The sequence below is a fragment of the Rhinolophus hipposideros genome (assembly GCF_964194185.1).
Source record: "Rhinolophus hipposideros genome assembly, chromosome: 10".
In the NCBI taxonomy this organism is placed as follows: domain Eukaryota; kingdom Metazoa; phylum Chordata; class Mammalia; order Chiroptera; family Rhinolophidae; genus Rhinolophus; species Rhinolophus hipposideros.
In genome coordinates, this window is record NC_138056.1 from 47,857,481 (window position 1) to 47,874,006 (window position 16,526).

Genomic DNA, 16,526 nt, shown 5'->3' on the forward strand with positions numbered 1-16,526 from the left:
CTCATCTGGTAGTTGCTCAATGGTGGTTATAGGACTTTAGGCAAATTACTTAACATAGCACAGTCCCTGTCATACCTACTCATGGAAATTACCTGCAAATCGTATGAGCTAATAAATGTCAAAGTGCTTTGTAGACTATAAAATGATATGCATATGTAGAATAATGAAAATGTACTAACATTTCTTGGTTATTTGCTAACAGCCAGGCTCTTCCACATCTCATTAATTCTCTTAACAACTCTATGATCCAGTTATTTCTGTCCCCATTTGAGGATTGAGGCTCACATAGGTCACATAACACTCCTAAGTTCACCCAGCTTTAAAGTGACAAAACTGGACTAATACTCAGTTCAGTCTTACTACAAAGTACACTATACCATGCTGCTTCATTCTTCATTTCTCATTACTTCTAGGGAGAAAAACCTTAATTCTTAATAGGATTCTGACCTCAATCCTTCACTTTTGCTGTGGAATTAGAATCCCTATTGTCCAGCATACTTTTCACCCTCATTGTCTTTCATATTCCTACTAATCGAATCCTATTTCATAAAAGAGAAGCAAAAATCAAGTGGTGAGGCTCAGTGAAGTACCAAACTTTCCTCCGTTTCTACTCTAAACTTCCCATGCTCCAAACATTTTCATGGCTGCTGTATCCTGCGAACAGAAAAAGAGGTAAGGGAGGAAAGGTGTCAGAAGAGAGTATGAAGCATACCTCAGAATCCGATAATCCCTCTATTTCCTGAGGCAGGATGGTATAGCAGAAACACTAATGATCTTGGAGTCAGGGCATCCCTGAAATTAGGGTTGGTGTAACAGTGACCTTGGGTAAGTCCCTTTTAACTCAAACTCAAATTCATCACCTAGAAAAGGCTAAACACCCACTGCAAATGTACAGGGCCTCAGAGCATGCATTCTAGCACTTCAGTGGCTTCCGCTTATTCTTCCTACTGTATTTTCACTTTCCTTAAACAAAAAGTTCTTAAAAGATTTAAAATGTAAAGATTTTCTCACCAATTAAAAAAAAATCAGGGTAATTACAAAAACATGATAAGTACCCCAACTTCTGTTCAGAATAAGATGAAATAGACATAAAGAAATGAATTAAACAAACCACCCTACCTACTTCACAGGGTCATTTTAAAAACCAAATAAGATGATGGACTTGAAAGTATTTTATGAACTGTAAAATGTTATACATTTTTGCTTATTCCTTTATATTATTTTTATCTGAGGAATTCATACAATCTCTGTTTTACTGCCTTTCTCTTTCCAATCCGGACCTATTTACGTTTTATGCTAACATGTGACAATATATTCATTAGCTTACTTTACACATTTTATTTTCTTTTAAATGAGCTATCCATACTCCATATACAGGAGTACATAAAAGTATAATAAAACAAATACCACATATCTTAAATAATAGTTAAAATTTTCTCAAGTTTTCAGTTAGAGCACACACTCATGTGAACTAATGCTTGATCTTTTGTGTGTTCATTTTCTAATAAACATATCATACTCATGTCTACAGCGCAGCCACCACTTGCAAGGTTCACCTCATCTGTCTCCTGTTCAAATGCAACCCTCTCCCAGGCTTCTTACCTAACTAGAATCATGATATTTGAGTACTGGCCAATTTGGTGGCTTACTCCTTCAATTTACCAATGGGAAAATTAAGTCCCAGGAAGATGAAATAAATCGCTCAAAAGTAAAGCAGCAAGTTAGGGCAGAACAGAAGTAGGATTCTGGTTTCCTACTAACTTATGATAAACTTAGCCCTTGTTAATTTCCTGGAATATTCATATGTACCAAGTAATCACCCATTTAATTACATACTGTCTGGCATTGCTCACTACTGTTTCATATATGTCAGTATTGTTTTTTTCAACAAATCTTTGTAAGTTCCTTTTGATCAGAGACTACATTTAAAATCTCTGTAAATCCCCACAGTGCCCAAGATTTTATTTATATTTTTATAAAATTCACACCAATGTGCTACGTACTGGCCCAACCACTTTACAAAATTTTTTCATTTAATCTTCACAATAATTCCTGCCAGGTAACTGCTATTATCCCCATTTAACTAATAGGAAACTTAGAATCTAATATCTTAAGGAATCTTCCAGCATCATAAAGCTATGCAATCCTAAAGCCACAGTTCAAATTCAAGATTGTCTGACTTCAAAACCCATGTTCTTCTCATTCAAACAAGCTGCTTCTTCATAAAAAAGCCAGGTGAAAGGGCAGCTATTTGGTCCCATTTTACAGAAGAGGAAAAAGGGATGGGGGTCAGACATGGGAAGGGACTTTCCCCAAGTCCTACAACTGATAATACCAACCTAAAGTTCAAATGCCAAGTATAATGCATTCTTTCTTTTACCACAGGATGCTTGAATAAATTTCTGACCTGTTAATTTCAAATTAACAGGTATTTTGTCTCTTACTGAAAAATTTCTAATCACTCTTCGTTTGTTAAATTATATAAAAATAGCACCTGAGGATTTAAGTTTCAGGTTTACAGTACCCAGAGTATCTACGAGTAGCCTTTAAAAGCACTTATCACTTTCTACCTGCTATTGTAACTAAACTGCTCTGTAAATTTAGTTAAAATTAGATACCATTCTGATTCATTTTTTTTCATTCATTTTTGCAATTCCTACAGTGGCTAGCACAATGTGTAGCACATGCTAATAATGTTCAACATGTATTTTTTGAATGACTGAATTTTTTTGTTCTTTACATTTTGACGTTTTCAAAATATTTTTCTTGATAGAATGTAAGCTTCATAAGGACAGGTTAATCTTTAATTCACCTTAACTCTCCAGTATTCTTAGCCCAACAATGTTTATGTGATCCATGCTTAACTTTTACTGACTTAAACAATATTGATTTAGTAACTCCACCATCCAAAGTATGTCTATCTGAAAGCTTGACCTGAATAAAGAAATAACACAGTACATTTAGAATGCTTTCCTTGAACAGAAATGAAGAAATTTTGGCTCCTGGGTCCCTGTAGAACAATCTTTCCCCTCTTCCAAAACCTGTAGTACTAACTCACTAAACCATTCATTTGGCATTTAGCATGCATTATCTTGTACTAGTAGTAAATTTTACACCTACATCCTCTTTCCTTGAGCATAACCTAAGTCCCAAGAGCAGAGACTAGTTATTACTTAAAGCAGCATGATGCGGTGAAAAGTAAGAGTTTTGCTTGCAGACAGAAGTGTGTTCAAATCCTAGTTTTGCCACTTATCGGCTGTGTAAACTTAGAGAGTGTTCATCTCATCTCTGAACCTCAGTTTGATTGCCTATAAAACTGAAAAACCATCTATTTTGCAGGTTATTAAGGACTAGAAACAATATGTATCAACTGAAAGCACATACAAAACTCTCAATAAATGATGGCTACTATAAAACCTCTTTGACTTCTCAATAATTAACAATGTCACAGGTACTATGTACATAATAGTATCTATGCTAACAACATAACCACATGCTTATTAGGCCTGTGGTGGAATGATAAGACAAAAACATACCTGTTAGATAAGAGGTAAATTGCTTTGGACCACAGCGAATAGCATAACGTGTAGTTGTTCTCACAGCTTTTGGTTCAGTCTGCAATGTGTCCCTGGGACAAAAGAGGGTTCCATCTGATGTTTCTCCCCACCATCTCACTCGGACAAGTACACACGAGGGAGGCTTTGCAATCTTCCATACGACTTTATTAACAGAAAGTTTCAGAAAGCAGCGTAGCTGACCTTCCACCAGAGGTGGCAGGCTTGTAGATGGAGGAATGTCACTCAAACCTGGGGTGGAATCCAAGAACACAAAGTACAAATGTAGACGAAATATAGAAAACATACCATCTGTTTTTTGAATGAAAACACACAAAAACGCTTTAGTCTCTACAGAGAGCAGGCTAATCCTACGTATTCTAATACATGAGAAGTAACTAGCAAACCACAGCATAACCTACGTGATCACCTAAGCCACCCTGAAACTACTTAGTATGTAGGTTTTGATTTCAGTTATTATAAGAACATACCAACTTAAGACATTGTCATGCAGGGTGTCATGCGGGTCTCTGGTCCCGCTCCCCACATAAGAACGCAGGACATGGTGAGGCCAAAAAGGAACACCCAGGGAGCCATAGGTAGGGGAGTCATACCACTATAGTTTCGCTGGCGGCTGCGTTGGAGACACAGGAAGCAGGAGCCACACTGTTCACAACCCTCACTGCGCTGCTTACAGGCTCAGCCACCATCTTCTTGCTAGCCCCCATTTGCTGCTAGCGTAGCCACAGCAGTTATATTAGTGGCCAATGGCTCAATGGTTACAGCTGACGGCCAGCTAGCCACAGCTGATGGCCATCTGATCACAGTTGATGGCCATTTACTACCTGAGCCAGCACCTTTCCACGTGAGGCCGAGAGCCTGGAAACTGCTCTCTGGGGCTCTGTCCCCACAGACATGGTAACACAAACTCCTCCTTAATTGAAAGATACCATTTTAAAAATACAAATACAATGATGGGTTTTTAAAATCTCAGAAGTAGTTGAAGTTTTCTTCCAAGTACTGTTGTTTTGATTATTGCAAAGTCCACAGTCCTTAAGATATGTTATGTTTACCTAACTTTCTTACCTCAAAACCATCACTAACTTTAGAACTTCCTTCAAACTCAACTCTCAAATGATTAAGTCTATACCATACAACTCAGCATTTCAATAAAGACCACCTTAAATTGTCTATCTTTTCTTTACTGCTAACATCACACAGCCAATGAGTACAGAATTATCATCTTCAGATTCTGCACTATTTATAGCACAAGCTGGCTTCATAATATTTATTGGTTTTCAGACAAATAAAATATAAATGAGGCAATTAATCATGTTTTTCTATAAAACTTTAATGTATCTTCTAACCAAGACTAAGAGATTTAAGAAACCATTCTAACGAGTATATTACACACACATTTCTATTCCTCTGACTTTTCCGTTGTGGAGTGGTCAGGCCTCACAAAAAGAAAATATAATGAAGTCTATAGATTAGGAATCTATATAACTAATTCTTAGGATTTTTTAAGTGAACACCCTCTCTGTTCTCTAGAGTGGAGAAAAAACCCACCGTAACCTTTATGCATAGCTAGTTTCAATATAAAAATTATGCACAGGTGTGTACGTGAGCATTACTGCCTATGTAGATGGTATAGAAAGTAAAGCATTGTTATGTCATTTCTAGTTTGATTTTCCTCCTATTAACCAAATATGCTCCACCGGTTTGACATAGGGAACTTAGGGAACACAGGGAACACCACTTCCATGTTTCTCATATCCTCCCATCATTCCTGGCAGGTAAGACACTGCTTCAAAACTTAGCTAACTTTAAACAGCTTAGCTAAAATTCATTCCCAGACTGCAGCTTCAGTCCTCATCCCAATGGCCTAATGTACCATCACTCTTCCCAATACCTCTTTACGTATAATGTAAAAAAGACAGTAATATGATGGGTTTTGTTTGTTTCGTTTTTTAAGGTAGTGCTGTCGAGATTCAATTTCCAGTTTCCTGATCTGCCTTGGGTTCCTAGGGCGACTGTTCCTCCAGCAGCTAACATTTCCCTACTCTCTTTGTGAGCCATTTCTCCTGGAGCATACTAACCTGATAAAATCCTCTTGCTGCACACTCTTTCATCATCTCAAATCCTTCAGAGCCTCATGTCCTTACCACCGCTCCAACTCTAACTACCACACCATGTCACTCTCCACTCTTTCTCCTCTTTCCTCTACAGCTGTCTTTCCCAGTTCTCACCTGCAGCCCTTCATGCCTCATGACTGTTTCATGCTTCACTCACTCAACTGACATTTACTGAGTTCTGCTTCATGCTAATTCTTGGGGAGTAAAGTATAAAGTGTGATTCTTGCCTATTAGGATTCCTGACATACTCCCCTCTCCAATTTATGTTTCTTCCAGCCCTACAGGGACCGCCAAAGGAATACCCCTCCCCCCACCGCACGTTTAACTGTTACCAAAAACAATCCTAATCCGTGGGGATGTAACGTACACCACGACGACTACAGTTAATACATTTGCAAGTTGCTAAAATAGATCTTAAAAGTTCTTATCACAAGAAAACAAATTTTTTAACTATGTATGGTGATAGATGCTAACTAGACTTACTATGGTGATCACTTCACAGTATGTACAAATATCCAATCATTACGTTGGGCACCTGAAACTAACAATGTTATATGTCAATTATATCTCAATTTCCAAAAAGTTAAAACGTTTTTCGAGAATTTTTTGTTCCGTTCCTCTAGAAGCATCCTACCTACCCTTTCGGTCTATACCTCTCCCCATTTATTCGTCCAGTTTGCCCCCCACGCCAGACCCTATTTCCTTACCATTCGTCGGAGGGCCAATTGCCCTCTCTTTTAACTTTCTCATTCCCTGGTTATCCTCCTTCCTCTGTCCCTTTCCCTTTTCTTTCTTTCTTTTGTTTTTTTACAGGAGTGTGTGGAGGTCTCCCTAGAATTCCGTACACCGTGCTCCCCTGTTCCTCCCTATTACACCTTCACAACCTCTGGTCGCTCAGGTTACCTCTTTTCTTGCGGCCACGACCGCCCCCAGGCCCTTGGCCTTTTCGTTGTTTCATGACGAGGCGGAACTCTTCATCAACTCAACTCCGGTCCCAGCACCTAGCCCGTAGCCTCCCGCCATCCCTTCCCACCGCGCCTGCGTTCCTCGGCAACCGGCGCCGCTGGGCAGCCTGGGAGGCAGGAAGAAGTGCTCTTCCTCTAACAGTCTCTGGGAGTCCGGGAGAAGGGAAGGCGCCAAGACTCCTTACCGCTAATATACTACAACACCCAGGATGCTTTGCTACCCTACCTCTGCGGGGTTGGACGCTGTTTCTTATAGCTGCGCAAGCGCAAAGGAATACGCCCTTTGAGGACTCCATTGCCCAGGGTGCATTGCCTTAGGAGCGCTTCTCTTTCCGGCGAGAGTCGCTAAGAGTCCCCGCTTGGGGCCTGAGGGCTCCTCAGACTTCGTTACCCAGCTTTCCTTGTGGAGTGCTGTTGCGCACTTCCGGTGGAACCGCCTGAGGAGAGGGGGTGGAGTTTACGGAGCCGGTGGGCGGTAGGCGGTGCTGCCGGTAGCTGGGTGCTGTCCAAACGCGACTGTGCGTCGGTAGAGAGGCGAGCTGTGACCGGTTGGGCCGCACTTAGCGTGGGACGAAGCTTCGGCTCCCGTTTGACTACCTGCGGCCTCCCCTTCATGTCGGCCCTCGAGAAGAGCATGCACCTCGGTCGCCTGCCCTCTCGCCCCCCTCTGCCCGGCAGCGGGGGCAGTCAGAGCGGAGCCAAGATGCGAATGGGGTACGTGAGCGGTACCCCTTCTCCCTAGAGGCCCGGCCCCGGCCACTGGAGAATGGTGTCTCCGGGCGTTTAATGCTGCGCGGAAAGGGAGGCGAAGGAGAGGAGCGAAGGCTGGCGGCGGCCTGGAGACGTTTCGGTGGAGCAGAGGGCAGATTTGGGCACTCGGGGAGACGCCGAGTCGATGGAAATTGGAGGACAAATCGTATTGAAGGGAGAGGGAATAACGCAAAGATTGAGGAAGCCCACGGGGTAGTTTACGAGCTCTAAGAAGCACCTCAAGGAGACGGGGTGGAGGAGGTTTGAGAAAGGGGAGTGGAGCGGTGATAAAGGGGGGGGGAAAGCTGCCGGGGAAGGCTGAGGGAAATGACGATGACTGAGTGAAAAGTTGAGGGGATTGAGGGGAAACAAGTAGGGAAACATTGGCGAGGAGTGAGAGGACTACGAGAACGAGGTCCCAGAAAAGCTGAGGGGACTGGAGAACACGTGAAGGAAAGCGAACCGGGGAGCAGAAGGTTCTAGAGAGCGTTCCTCAAGGGGTAGGAGGCGGATCGGGGAGTCAGGGGATGGCCAGGAGCGTGAGGAGGCTTGGGGAGCAGGCGGAAAGGGAGGTGGAGAACCTCGCCAGGAAGACAGGACGGTGGGAAGTGTGATGAGCAGCGAGGGGAGGCGACCAGAAGAGGGGTTCTGGGGGCCGCGGAGCTTAGAGAGTGACCGCGGGCTGGAGAAATTGGGAAACGACGAGGAATGGGGTCCAGTGCATGGAAGTGCTGCGGAGATCATGCCTGCGAAGCGTAGGGAGGAGGATTTGGGCAATTGAGTTTTTGCTGGGCAAATAGACCTGATGGAGGCTATGTGCTGGTTTGATAAGACTCAGAATTAAGGAAGGATCGAGAGCAGCCGTTTACAATGTTTCAGAGGAACCGTTTCCTAGGAAGAAAGCTGTGTTGAGATGGACTTTTGACACTGTAGGTGGGTGAATGGTGTGTGCCAGGTTAGGGATCTCCGTGGAGAGGAAAGCGTAGAGTCGACCGTGGGAGAGGCGTTTGCTGGAAAGCAGAGAGTGGACTAGGCAGTCGGTGTTGAGGGGTGTTTGTAGTGTCGGACAGGATTCGGGAGACTAGTGACTAGCGAACAGGGGCAGGAAGAGCACTGGGGTTTGAGGGAGTCGGGTGTGTGTGGGGTTCTACAGGTGGGCTGGTAGAGGTCCTTGGAGTAAGGACTAGAGAAAGGAAACCTTAGGTGTTCAAGAAATACTATGTACAAAAACTAATCAGAAAGGAGACGAAGATAGGAGATGTAGCACTGTGAAATTAGGCCCTAGGAATGAAGAGAACGCAGAGTCCTACAAATTAAAACACTGGGTTGGGAGGTGGTGAGAATGGTTGAAAAAAAAAAAAACAACCCAGGAAGGAAACTTAAGAATTGAAGTGGAGACTTGATTATGATGTACAGTAGAAAAATGGGAAAACCTTGACAAGAGAAGGTAGGTCACTGGACGCACAGTAGAAAGAGGTGGTAGAAGGCGGCACATAAGGTAAGGTGAAGACGGTTTTGTCTTTGGAAGGCAGAAAGGTAGGACTGCAACACGAATAATAAGCAGGATCTGGACACTGATCCATAACAGATTATTTGGGAAACTTAACCTGGAGTGTAAAGTTAAGGTAACTTTTATTGTTGTTGTGTATCTTAGTTGCTGCCTGTCTTAATCTAAAATTTGATCTTTCGGTATACCAGCACTGTTCGGTAAAAATGTACCGAATAATAATGGTACATGCTTTAGATAAGTTTAATTAGAGCTCAGCTTCTCACTTTGTCAAAACAAGTTCTCTGAAGATGAACTGAAGAAAAATACTAAGAGAAAATAAAGGGAAAATCTGCTGATCAGACGATTATATAATTGTTAGTAATTTATCCTCTTTAAATAGATGCTTTCGTCTTCTTAATTTAGGTTAACTGCTTATCCTGGAAAATAAAGTTATTTAGAAAGATGCTTCTTTATAGTATTGTGAGGAGACGACCATATGTTGGCGAATTTTATTTAGTCCTCAAGTGGCTTATTTCCCTGTATTTTTTTTTTCTACTTCCTGATTGGAACATAGGCAGGCCTCATCTAATGTTAGTAACAGACTCTCTCCTAGAATCATAAAGCTGGAAGAGAGCTTTAAAATGATCTCATCTCAGCACTTCACTGTATAGTTGAGGGAACTGAGACTCAAAAAATTCTGCGTTCTGTAAACTAAACTAAGAGGCAGGGGACAAAATTTTCTCTTAATAAATGGCAAAACTGAAACTCAAATCTTCCTCATACTGAGGCACCCTAGAAGCTTGGTGGTAAGGCCCCTAAGGACTAGAATGTGGGTCTCTTGATGCTGAGACCCACTGTGTCTTTTTGGATTTATAGTTATTTTCCTGAGAATACTTAGTTTGAATACTTAGTTTATTCTTTTGCAAATATTCTAGGAATCAGTGTTTGTTTTTGCTCAGTCCTGATTTATGAAGTCTCACTTTCACCAATTTCAAAGCATCCTTCTTTCTCCTACTCACTTGCTTTTTTCTTATCAGTTTTTCCTACTCTCCCATCTCTCACTGTCAAGATGGGCCTGTTCTTTTGACAGTCACTTATGTGACTTACTCTCTTAACTATTTTTCATAATTTTGTGCCTTCAATTTCACTAAACCTTACTTAGATGTGTTTGCATATTCAGGGTGATTTTGAGTTTATGATTTTTCTTGAGTTTCTATAATTTTTCAAGTTGGATTTAGTAATTATAGAGTATTACTGGATAATGTAATAATAGCAATTACTTTTTTTTCTGAGTAACTATTGTGTGCCAGACATTGTCGTAGAAGCTTTATGTATTTTTTTTAATCTGCCCACAACCTCTCAAGGTAGATATTTTCTCACAAATTCAGACTCTGAGATTAAGCGTCACCCAAGTAGCATGTGGCAGAACTAGATTCAATCTAGGATTAGTCTCTAGAATCCATTCCTTTTCAAAACAACAATACTTTTTTTTCGGTAAGGCTTGAAATCCCTGTTTCATTGTTCCTTGATAGATTCCAGTAGATGATGCCAAAAAACAGTGGTTTTAAACTTTTTATTAAAGCTTTTTGAAGCTACACTGATTTAGTTTTCCTACTTGTAACTGGTATCTTCCATTAGGGTTGTCATAACAAAAGTACTCATAGATTAAACAGAAATTAGTTTCTCACAGTTCTGAAGGCTGGGAAGTCCAATATCAAGGCACCAGCAGATTTTGTCTAGTGAGGACCCCTTTCTGGTTTATAGAAGGCAGTCCTCTCACGTGGCAGAAGGGGGTAAGGAGCTCAGTGGCATCTCTTTTGTAAAGGTACTAATCTTATTAACGAAGGTATAGCCCTCATGACCTCATCACCTCCCAAAGGCCCCACCTCTAAATGCTGTTACATTGGAGGTTAGGATTTAATGTGAATTTTGGGAGGACACATATTCAGTCTGTATAACACCTGGTGTGCTTGACAGGAGTGTTTTGAAAATCACTGCTTTAGTACATTCCAATACCATTTGAGAGACAATAGATTATTAAAACCATTTTTCAACATGTTTTTGGTTTATCAATAATACTACATTTCTATAATTATCTCTTTTAATTCTACAGTGCTTTGACTGACACGTACATATTAGTACCTTTTTGTGTTTTCTGAGGCAAATTAGGACAACGGTTAACATTTTCTGTTAATGAGAAAACTCATGTATTCATTGACTTGCCTAAAATCACAGAATCATTAAGTGGTAGAAACAAGAGTCAAACCCTGACTTTAGATTTTGAGCCATTGTTCTTGTACCTTGGTACAAAGAGATTGGTGTTTAAAGTTACATACATCTGCGTTTGAAGCCCAGCTTGAGTATTTACTTTGTCAAGTCGGTTAAGCTCTCCTAGTGTTACTTATCTCTAAAACAAGGTTACTTCTGCTTGCCTTAGAGTGCTGTGAAAATGAGATGATACATGAAAAGTACTTATGCTTCCTGACACACAAACTCTTAAGGAATGATAACTAGTAAATTATTTTATATTGAGAACTGTGAGAAAGGCTTATTCTTTATGAATTAGAAGCTGTCCATTCAGTCTGTTATAATGTCAGCTTTTTTCCCTCAAACTGTATGTTTATTCATATCTGATTAGATAAGTCTTTCATTCACCTTTTATTACAGGTATCAGGCCTCAGGAAGGCTTTAAGGAGCTGAACTATTCACACAGATGGAGAAATAAACGGCAAAGTAAAGCCATTTGCTCAAGGTCACATACTGAGTTACTAGAAGAATTAAATTCTAGTGTTTCTATTTTAGTTATAAATTTAAAAAGTTAAGTTATAATTCACATACCATAGAATTCACCCTTCTATAGTGTACAGTTCAGTGGCTTTTAGCATATTCAAGGTTGTACAGTCATCACCACTAATTCCAGAACATTTTCGTCATCCCGTAAAGAAATTAGCAGTCTCTAACCCCTTCCACAGCCCCTGGTAATCGCTAATTTACTTTCTATCTTCATGGATTTGCCTAGTCTGGATATTTCATTGCAAATGAAATCATACAAAGTGGCCTTTTGCAACTGGCTTCTTTCACTTACTATAATGTCATCAAGATACATTCATAGTGTAACATGTATTAGTACTTCATTCTTTTTTATTGCTGAGTGATATTCAGTTGTGTAGCTGTACCACATTTTATTTATTCATTTATCAGTTGCTGGACACTTAGGTTTGATACTTTCCATAGACCCCCCTTTTCATTCATGGGTTGTTTCCAATATTTTGCTATTATGAATAATGCTGTTGTGAACATTCACATGTAAATCTCTGTGTGGAAATATGTTTGCCTTTCTCTTGGGTGAATATCTGAGAATGGAATTGCTGGGTTGTATGGTAAATTATGTTTAACTGTTTAAGAAACTGCGAAATTGTTTTCCAAAGTGGCTCTTTGAAGTGTTTTATGTATTTAGGGATATTTTCTTTTTATAAGTGTCAAATATTTTTCCAAGTTGCATTTTTACATGGCTTCTGATTTTTTTTGCCGTGTAAAAAGTTTTGTTTTTAAATTTTAATGTACTCAAATCTAGCTAGCATGTATTGCTTCTGGATTTTGAATCACAAAGACATTTCCTTCTCCCAGATTATAAAGGAATTCATAGAGGTTTTCTTGCAGGACCTCTATGGTTTCTTTTTTTACATTCAGTTTAAGTTTATCATGATGTGCATAGTAAGGAATGGATCCAATTTTATCTTTATCCACAGGCTGTCCAATTGTTGTAACACCAATTGGACTTTTTCGTTTTACTAAAAAATTATTTTCCCCGTATGTGAATTTCACCACAATAATAATCAGTTCTTTTCCCCACTGATTAAAGTGACATCTTCATCATATACTAAATTTCCATGTAGATTTGGGTCTGTTTATGAAGTTTCTTTCCTTTTCCATCAGTCTGTCTATTTATTTATGTGCCACTACTATACTTTTAATTAGAGAGGCATTATTAATATGTTTTAATAGATGGTAGCAGTAGCTTCCTCTTCATTCTTTTTAAAGCTTTTCCTGTCTCCTCTTGTTTATTCTTACCAATAAACTTTCTAATCAATTAGACTAATGCCAGAAAAAAATCCTGATAGTATTTTTATTGGGACTATATTAAATATGTAAATTAACTTAGAATAAACATTTGTGTGATGTTGAGTCTTCCTTGAAGAAATATGAGTCTCTTTTGAAGAAAAAATATTTCAGATCCCAAGTATTGAATTAAGTTATATTTAATGTTATGTTACTTAAATATGTACAAAATAAAACTAGGAATAAATTCTTTATGTGCAAGAGTAAATCTCACATTACTCTTATATAATTATAAAACTCAACAGATTTACTGTTTAAATAGGATTAAACCTACAAAACTCACCTAATTCATATTAGCAACATTAGATTAATAACCTAATTTGCTGTTAACAGTTTACTGTGGTTCAAACCAAAAGGATATTATTAATAGGAAGTTCCAGAATTGATTCAGTCATTCAACTGAATCATTCAGCACCCAGGCTTTTTGCATCCTTTCTTTTGCCATTCTTAAAAATATTGGCTTTTCCTTTTCTTGCTTGTCACCTTATGGTTATAGGACAGCTGCTGTATCTCCACTTGCATTGTACCTTTTATTCTCTTTCCAAATAAAAAGGAAGGAACAGGGAGGGGCCGAAGCCTTTTCCTAGCTAAGCTTGTCTTTTTTTTTTTTTTCTGGAAAGGGAAACTTCCCAGCATATTTTTCCCTTAAGCCTTATTGTCTAGAACTGGTTCACATGTCCGTCCTAAGACCAATCACTGGTAGTAGGGAATGGGATTGCTGTGACTGTTTTAGACCAATTCTAATTCATTCCCTTGGGCTGGAGAAAAGGTAAGGAGATTTCTACTAAAACAATTGGAATTCTGTTAGGGAATTCCAAATAGAGAGTGGGAAGCAGGGAAGGAATGTCTGGAGTAGAGTTAACAGCATTTACGTCAAGTGCTGATGTTAACCAGTGGGAGAGACTGACTTCAAATTCCCCACTGTTTTCCTTGCAGCACAGCTATAGGAAGTGACCCCTTCTCCCCACCTTTCCTTCTCTCAGGTTTGAGCTCAACTCTTGACCTGAGCACTTGTGAGTAAACGTCCATTTTTCCATTGTTGCTAAGCTTATAACCAGCAAATCTATTTCTTCTTAGTGTCTCTAAAATTGGATAATTGGATGTTTTTAAAACCTAATGAGCCCTCCTTATTACGTTACTTGATGTCAGATTTGAGAAAACACCTCTGGTTGATTAGGAAAAACTTTTTCCTTCATGCTATGAAGTGGTTTCTTTTAGAGAAAAAAGATTTAATTCATAGCATTATTAAAAGGGTGGTCCACTTATACACTTACATGCTCTTCAAAATACGGTATACACATACTTTGTTTTATTGCGCTTTACAGATACTGCATTTTTTCAAGGTCTGGAAGGCAAGACTCTCCACCAGCAAAAAGATAACAATTCACTTTATTGCAATACTCGTTTTATTGCCGTAGTCTTGGATCAAACTCACAATATCTCTGAGGTATGTCTGTACTGACAACCAGCCCCAAATACATACTACCAATATATTTTGAAGATTGAGTAAGAGATTGTATGGAAAATTCCAGTCATTCCAAACCACAGCAGAAGGCTGAAGGTGTTTACTTGTCAGTTGTTTTTCACCGCACCTGTGTGTGTCCTCTGCCATGGACTTTTTCCAGGTATAGGTAAAAACCCTGTCTGTGCCACTAATAAGCCATGTGGCTCTGGTCAAGTTATTTTTTCCTTTTCTGGGCCTCACTATCATGGGGTCGTAAACACCAGACATACGTGAGTTTAAATCCAAGCTTCAGCACTACTGTAAGTGGCTCTAGGCAAGTTATGTGTTATCTCTGAACCTGTTATTTCCCCATCTTTAAAATGGGGATACTTTTCTTGCAGAACTCAAAACACTGCTTGATACATAATAGACAGCTAATTGTTCCTTCCATAAAGTTTTGGGTTAGATGATCTCTGATAGCCCTTTTCCAGTATGTAGTTTTTAGAAAATCTTTAAGTCTGCTGCTTATATAACATGCCCTTATCCCTGGTAGTGATTACTCCAAACGACACCAGACAGCCATCTGGTTGCCTTCTTTCCATTCTCTTCAAAGTGTTGCTAATGAGGGCTTTTGAAAAAGGCTGTGGTGCCTTGATTTAAATAGCTGGCTGCAATTAAGCTTCAGTATGTTGCCTCCCCGACAAGACTCCTAGACAACAGTGACTAGGAGGGCTGCAGCCGTGCAGCCTGTGACTCATTAATAACTTTCTTAACAGACTTAAGAAGCCTTGTAGATGTTGACGTGTATTATGCCTGTTTGGATTTGAGACTTCACTTAAAAACATACAACTGTGTTTCTTTATTACTTGTTCTGTAAGTATGCAGGGAAAAATTTTCCTCCCTCCCTCTTTTCTTCCCTTGAACCTCCCTTCTTTCTTTAGCAGTTGATTGTATAATTTTGTTGGTTTTGGTCATTATCTCCTAGTAGGCATCATCACGTAGTAGGCAAGCAGCACCTCCTCTATGCCCCCATCGCCTTCTGTCGATATAACACTTATCCTCTGAGCTGTAATTATTGGTTGACTGTCAACTCCTCAAGACTGTGAGCTTCTTAAGGATACGAATTGTCTTAATTTCCCTGGTGCCTAGCATGTTGGCTATGTGTGCTGTCGGAATGAGAAAACCAAATCCTAGACCTATTTAGCCTCATTCTGTAAGAACAACTTTATTTCCTTACCAGTTCCATTAAGATGGTATAACGAAAGCTAGACTCCCTTTCTTCTGAAAGCTGTTTCACTTCATTAAATAATAGAACCTATATTTCATTTCAACACCAGTGTTTAGGCAAAGTGTGTTGTGAGTGCTCACAAATACCTTGTCTTAATTTGAGATTTGAAATATTCATATGGTTGAAATTCAGGCTTGGAATTAGCCTGTATTATATGTAAAGATTCATGCCTGTTACTTGATTTTATTTTATCAAAATTTACAATTTTTGTCTTTCTTCCTGATTCCCCAAACTTGAAAGCAAGTCCTTTACAATAAAAGAACAATTAGCAATTATTTTCAGACTACCTGCATTTTATAGGATTGGGTTTTTCTGTCCTTTTCTCACTTTATGTCTGATTCTCTCAGAGTGAAGACTATTTTTCAAGGAGGCAGTGCCTACACATTAGTGACTACCAAGTGTAGGGACCAAAGCAAGCTGTCCACTGTTAAAAACCAGCATTAAAAGCTCTGCATAGTCATATCCCAGACAGTGTCAGTTCCCTGATGTTTCTTGCCCTTGCCAATTGCCAAGTTTATTTTGCTCGCAATGCCTCCCATTTCACTTTTTCAAGTCCTACCTGTCCTTTAAAACCCATGAAGCTCTTTCAGACTATTCCAGTTCATTCATTTGCTCTGTTCCTCCTGTGATCATTTATAACACTTATTGTCACTTCCACTCACTTGGCAATTATTGCACATTACTACTTGGTATTGTAATTTTAAATTGTTATGTCAAATTTACCTATGATAATTTTATGGCAATTTAAATGGACAATTACCATAATTTATATTTCAAGGTAA

The 16,526-nt window shown here is 39.5% G+C and overlaps 2 protein-coding genes across 4 annotated transcripts in view; one reads left to right on the top strand and one right to left on the bottom strand.

Moving 5' to 3' along the window:
* C2CD3 (C2 domain containing 3 centriole elongation regulator) overlaps window positions 1-6,884 on the bottom strand; it is a 116,594-nt gene extending 109,710 nt beyond the window's left edge. For 2 of the 3 annotated variants that reach the window (XM_081061698.1, XM_081061697.1), the window contains exons 1-2: window positions 6,593-6,884; window positions 3,537-3,806 (exon numbers count right to left, since the gene is read on the bottom strand). In XM_081061698.1, coding sequence (XP_080917824.1) covers window positions 3,537-3,806; window positions 6,593-6,647 — 325 coding nt within the window. In that variant the 5' untranslated portion in view covers window positions 6,648-6,884. Of the gene's footprint in view, window positions 1-3,536; window positions 3,807-6,396 lie in introns of all 3 variants that reach the window. The other variant, XM_081061699.1, reaches the window with a different exon arrangement.
* Window positions 6,885-7,110: 226 nt separating this feature from the next.
* PPME1 (protein phosphatase methylesterase 1) overlaps window positions 7,111-16,526 on the top strand; it is a 57,700-nt gene continuing 48,284 nt past the window's right edge. The window contains exon 1 of the mRNA XM_081061854.1: window positions 7,111-7,368. Within this exon, the coding sequence (XP_080917980.1) occupies window positions 7,268-7,368 (101 nt within the window). The 5' untranslated portion in view covers window positions 7,111-7,267. The remainder of the gene's footprint in view (window positions 7,369-16,526) is intronic.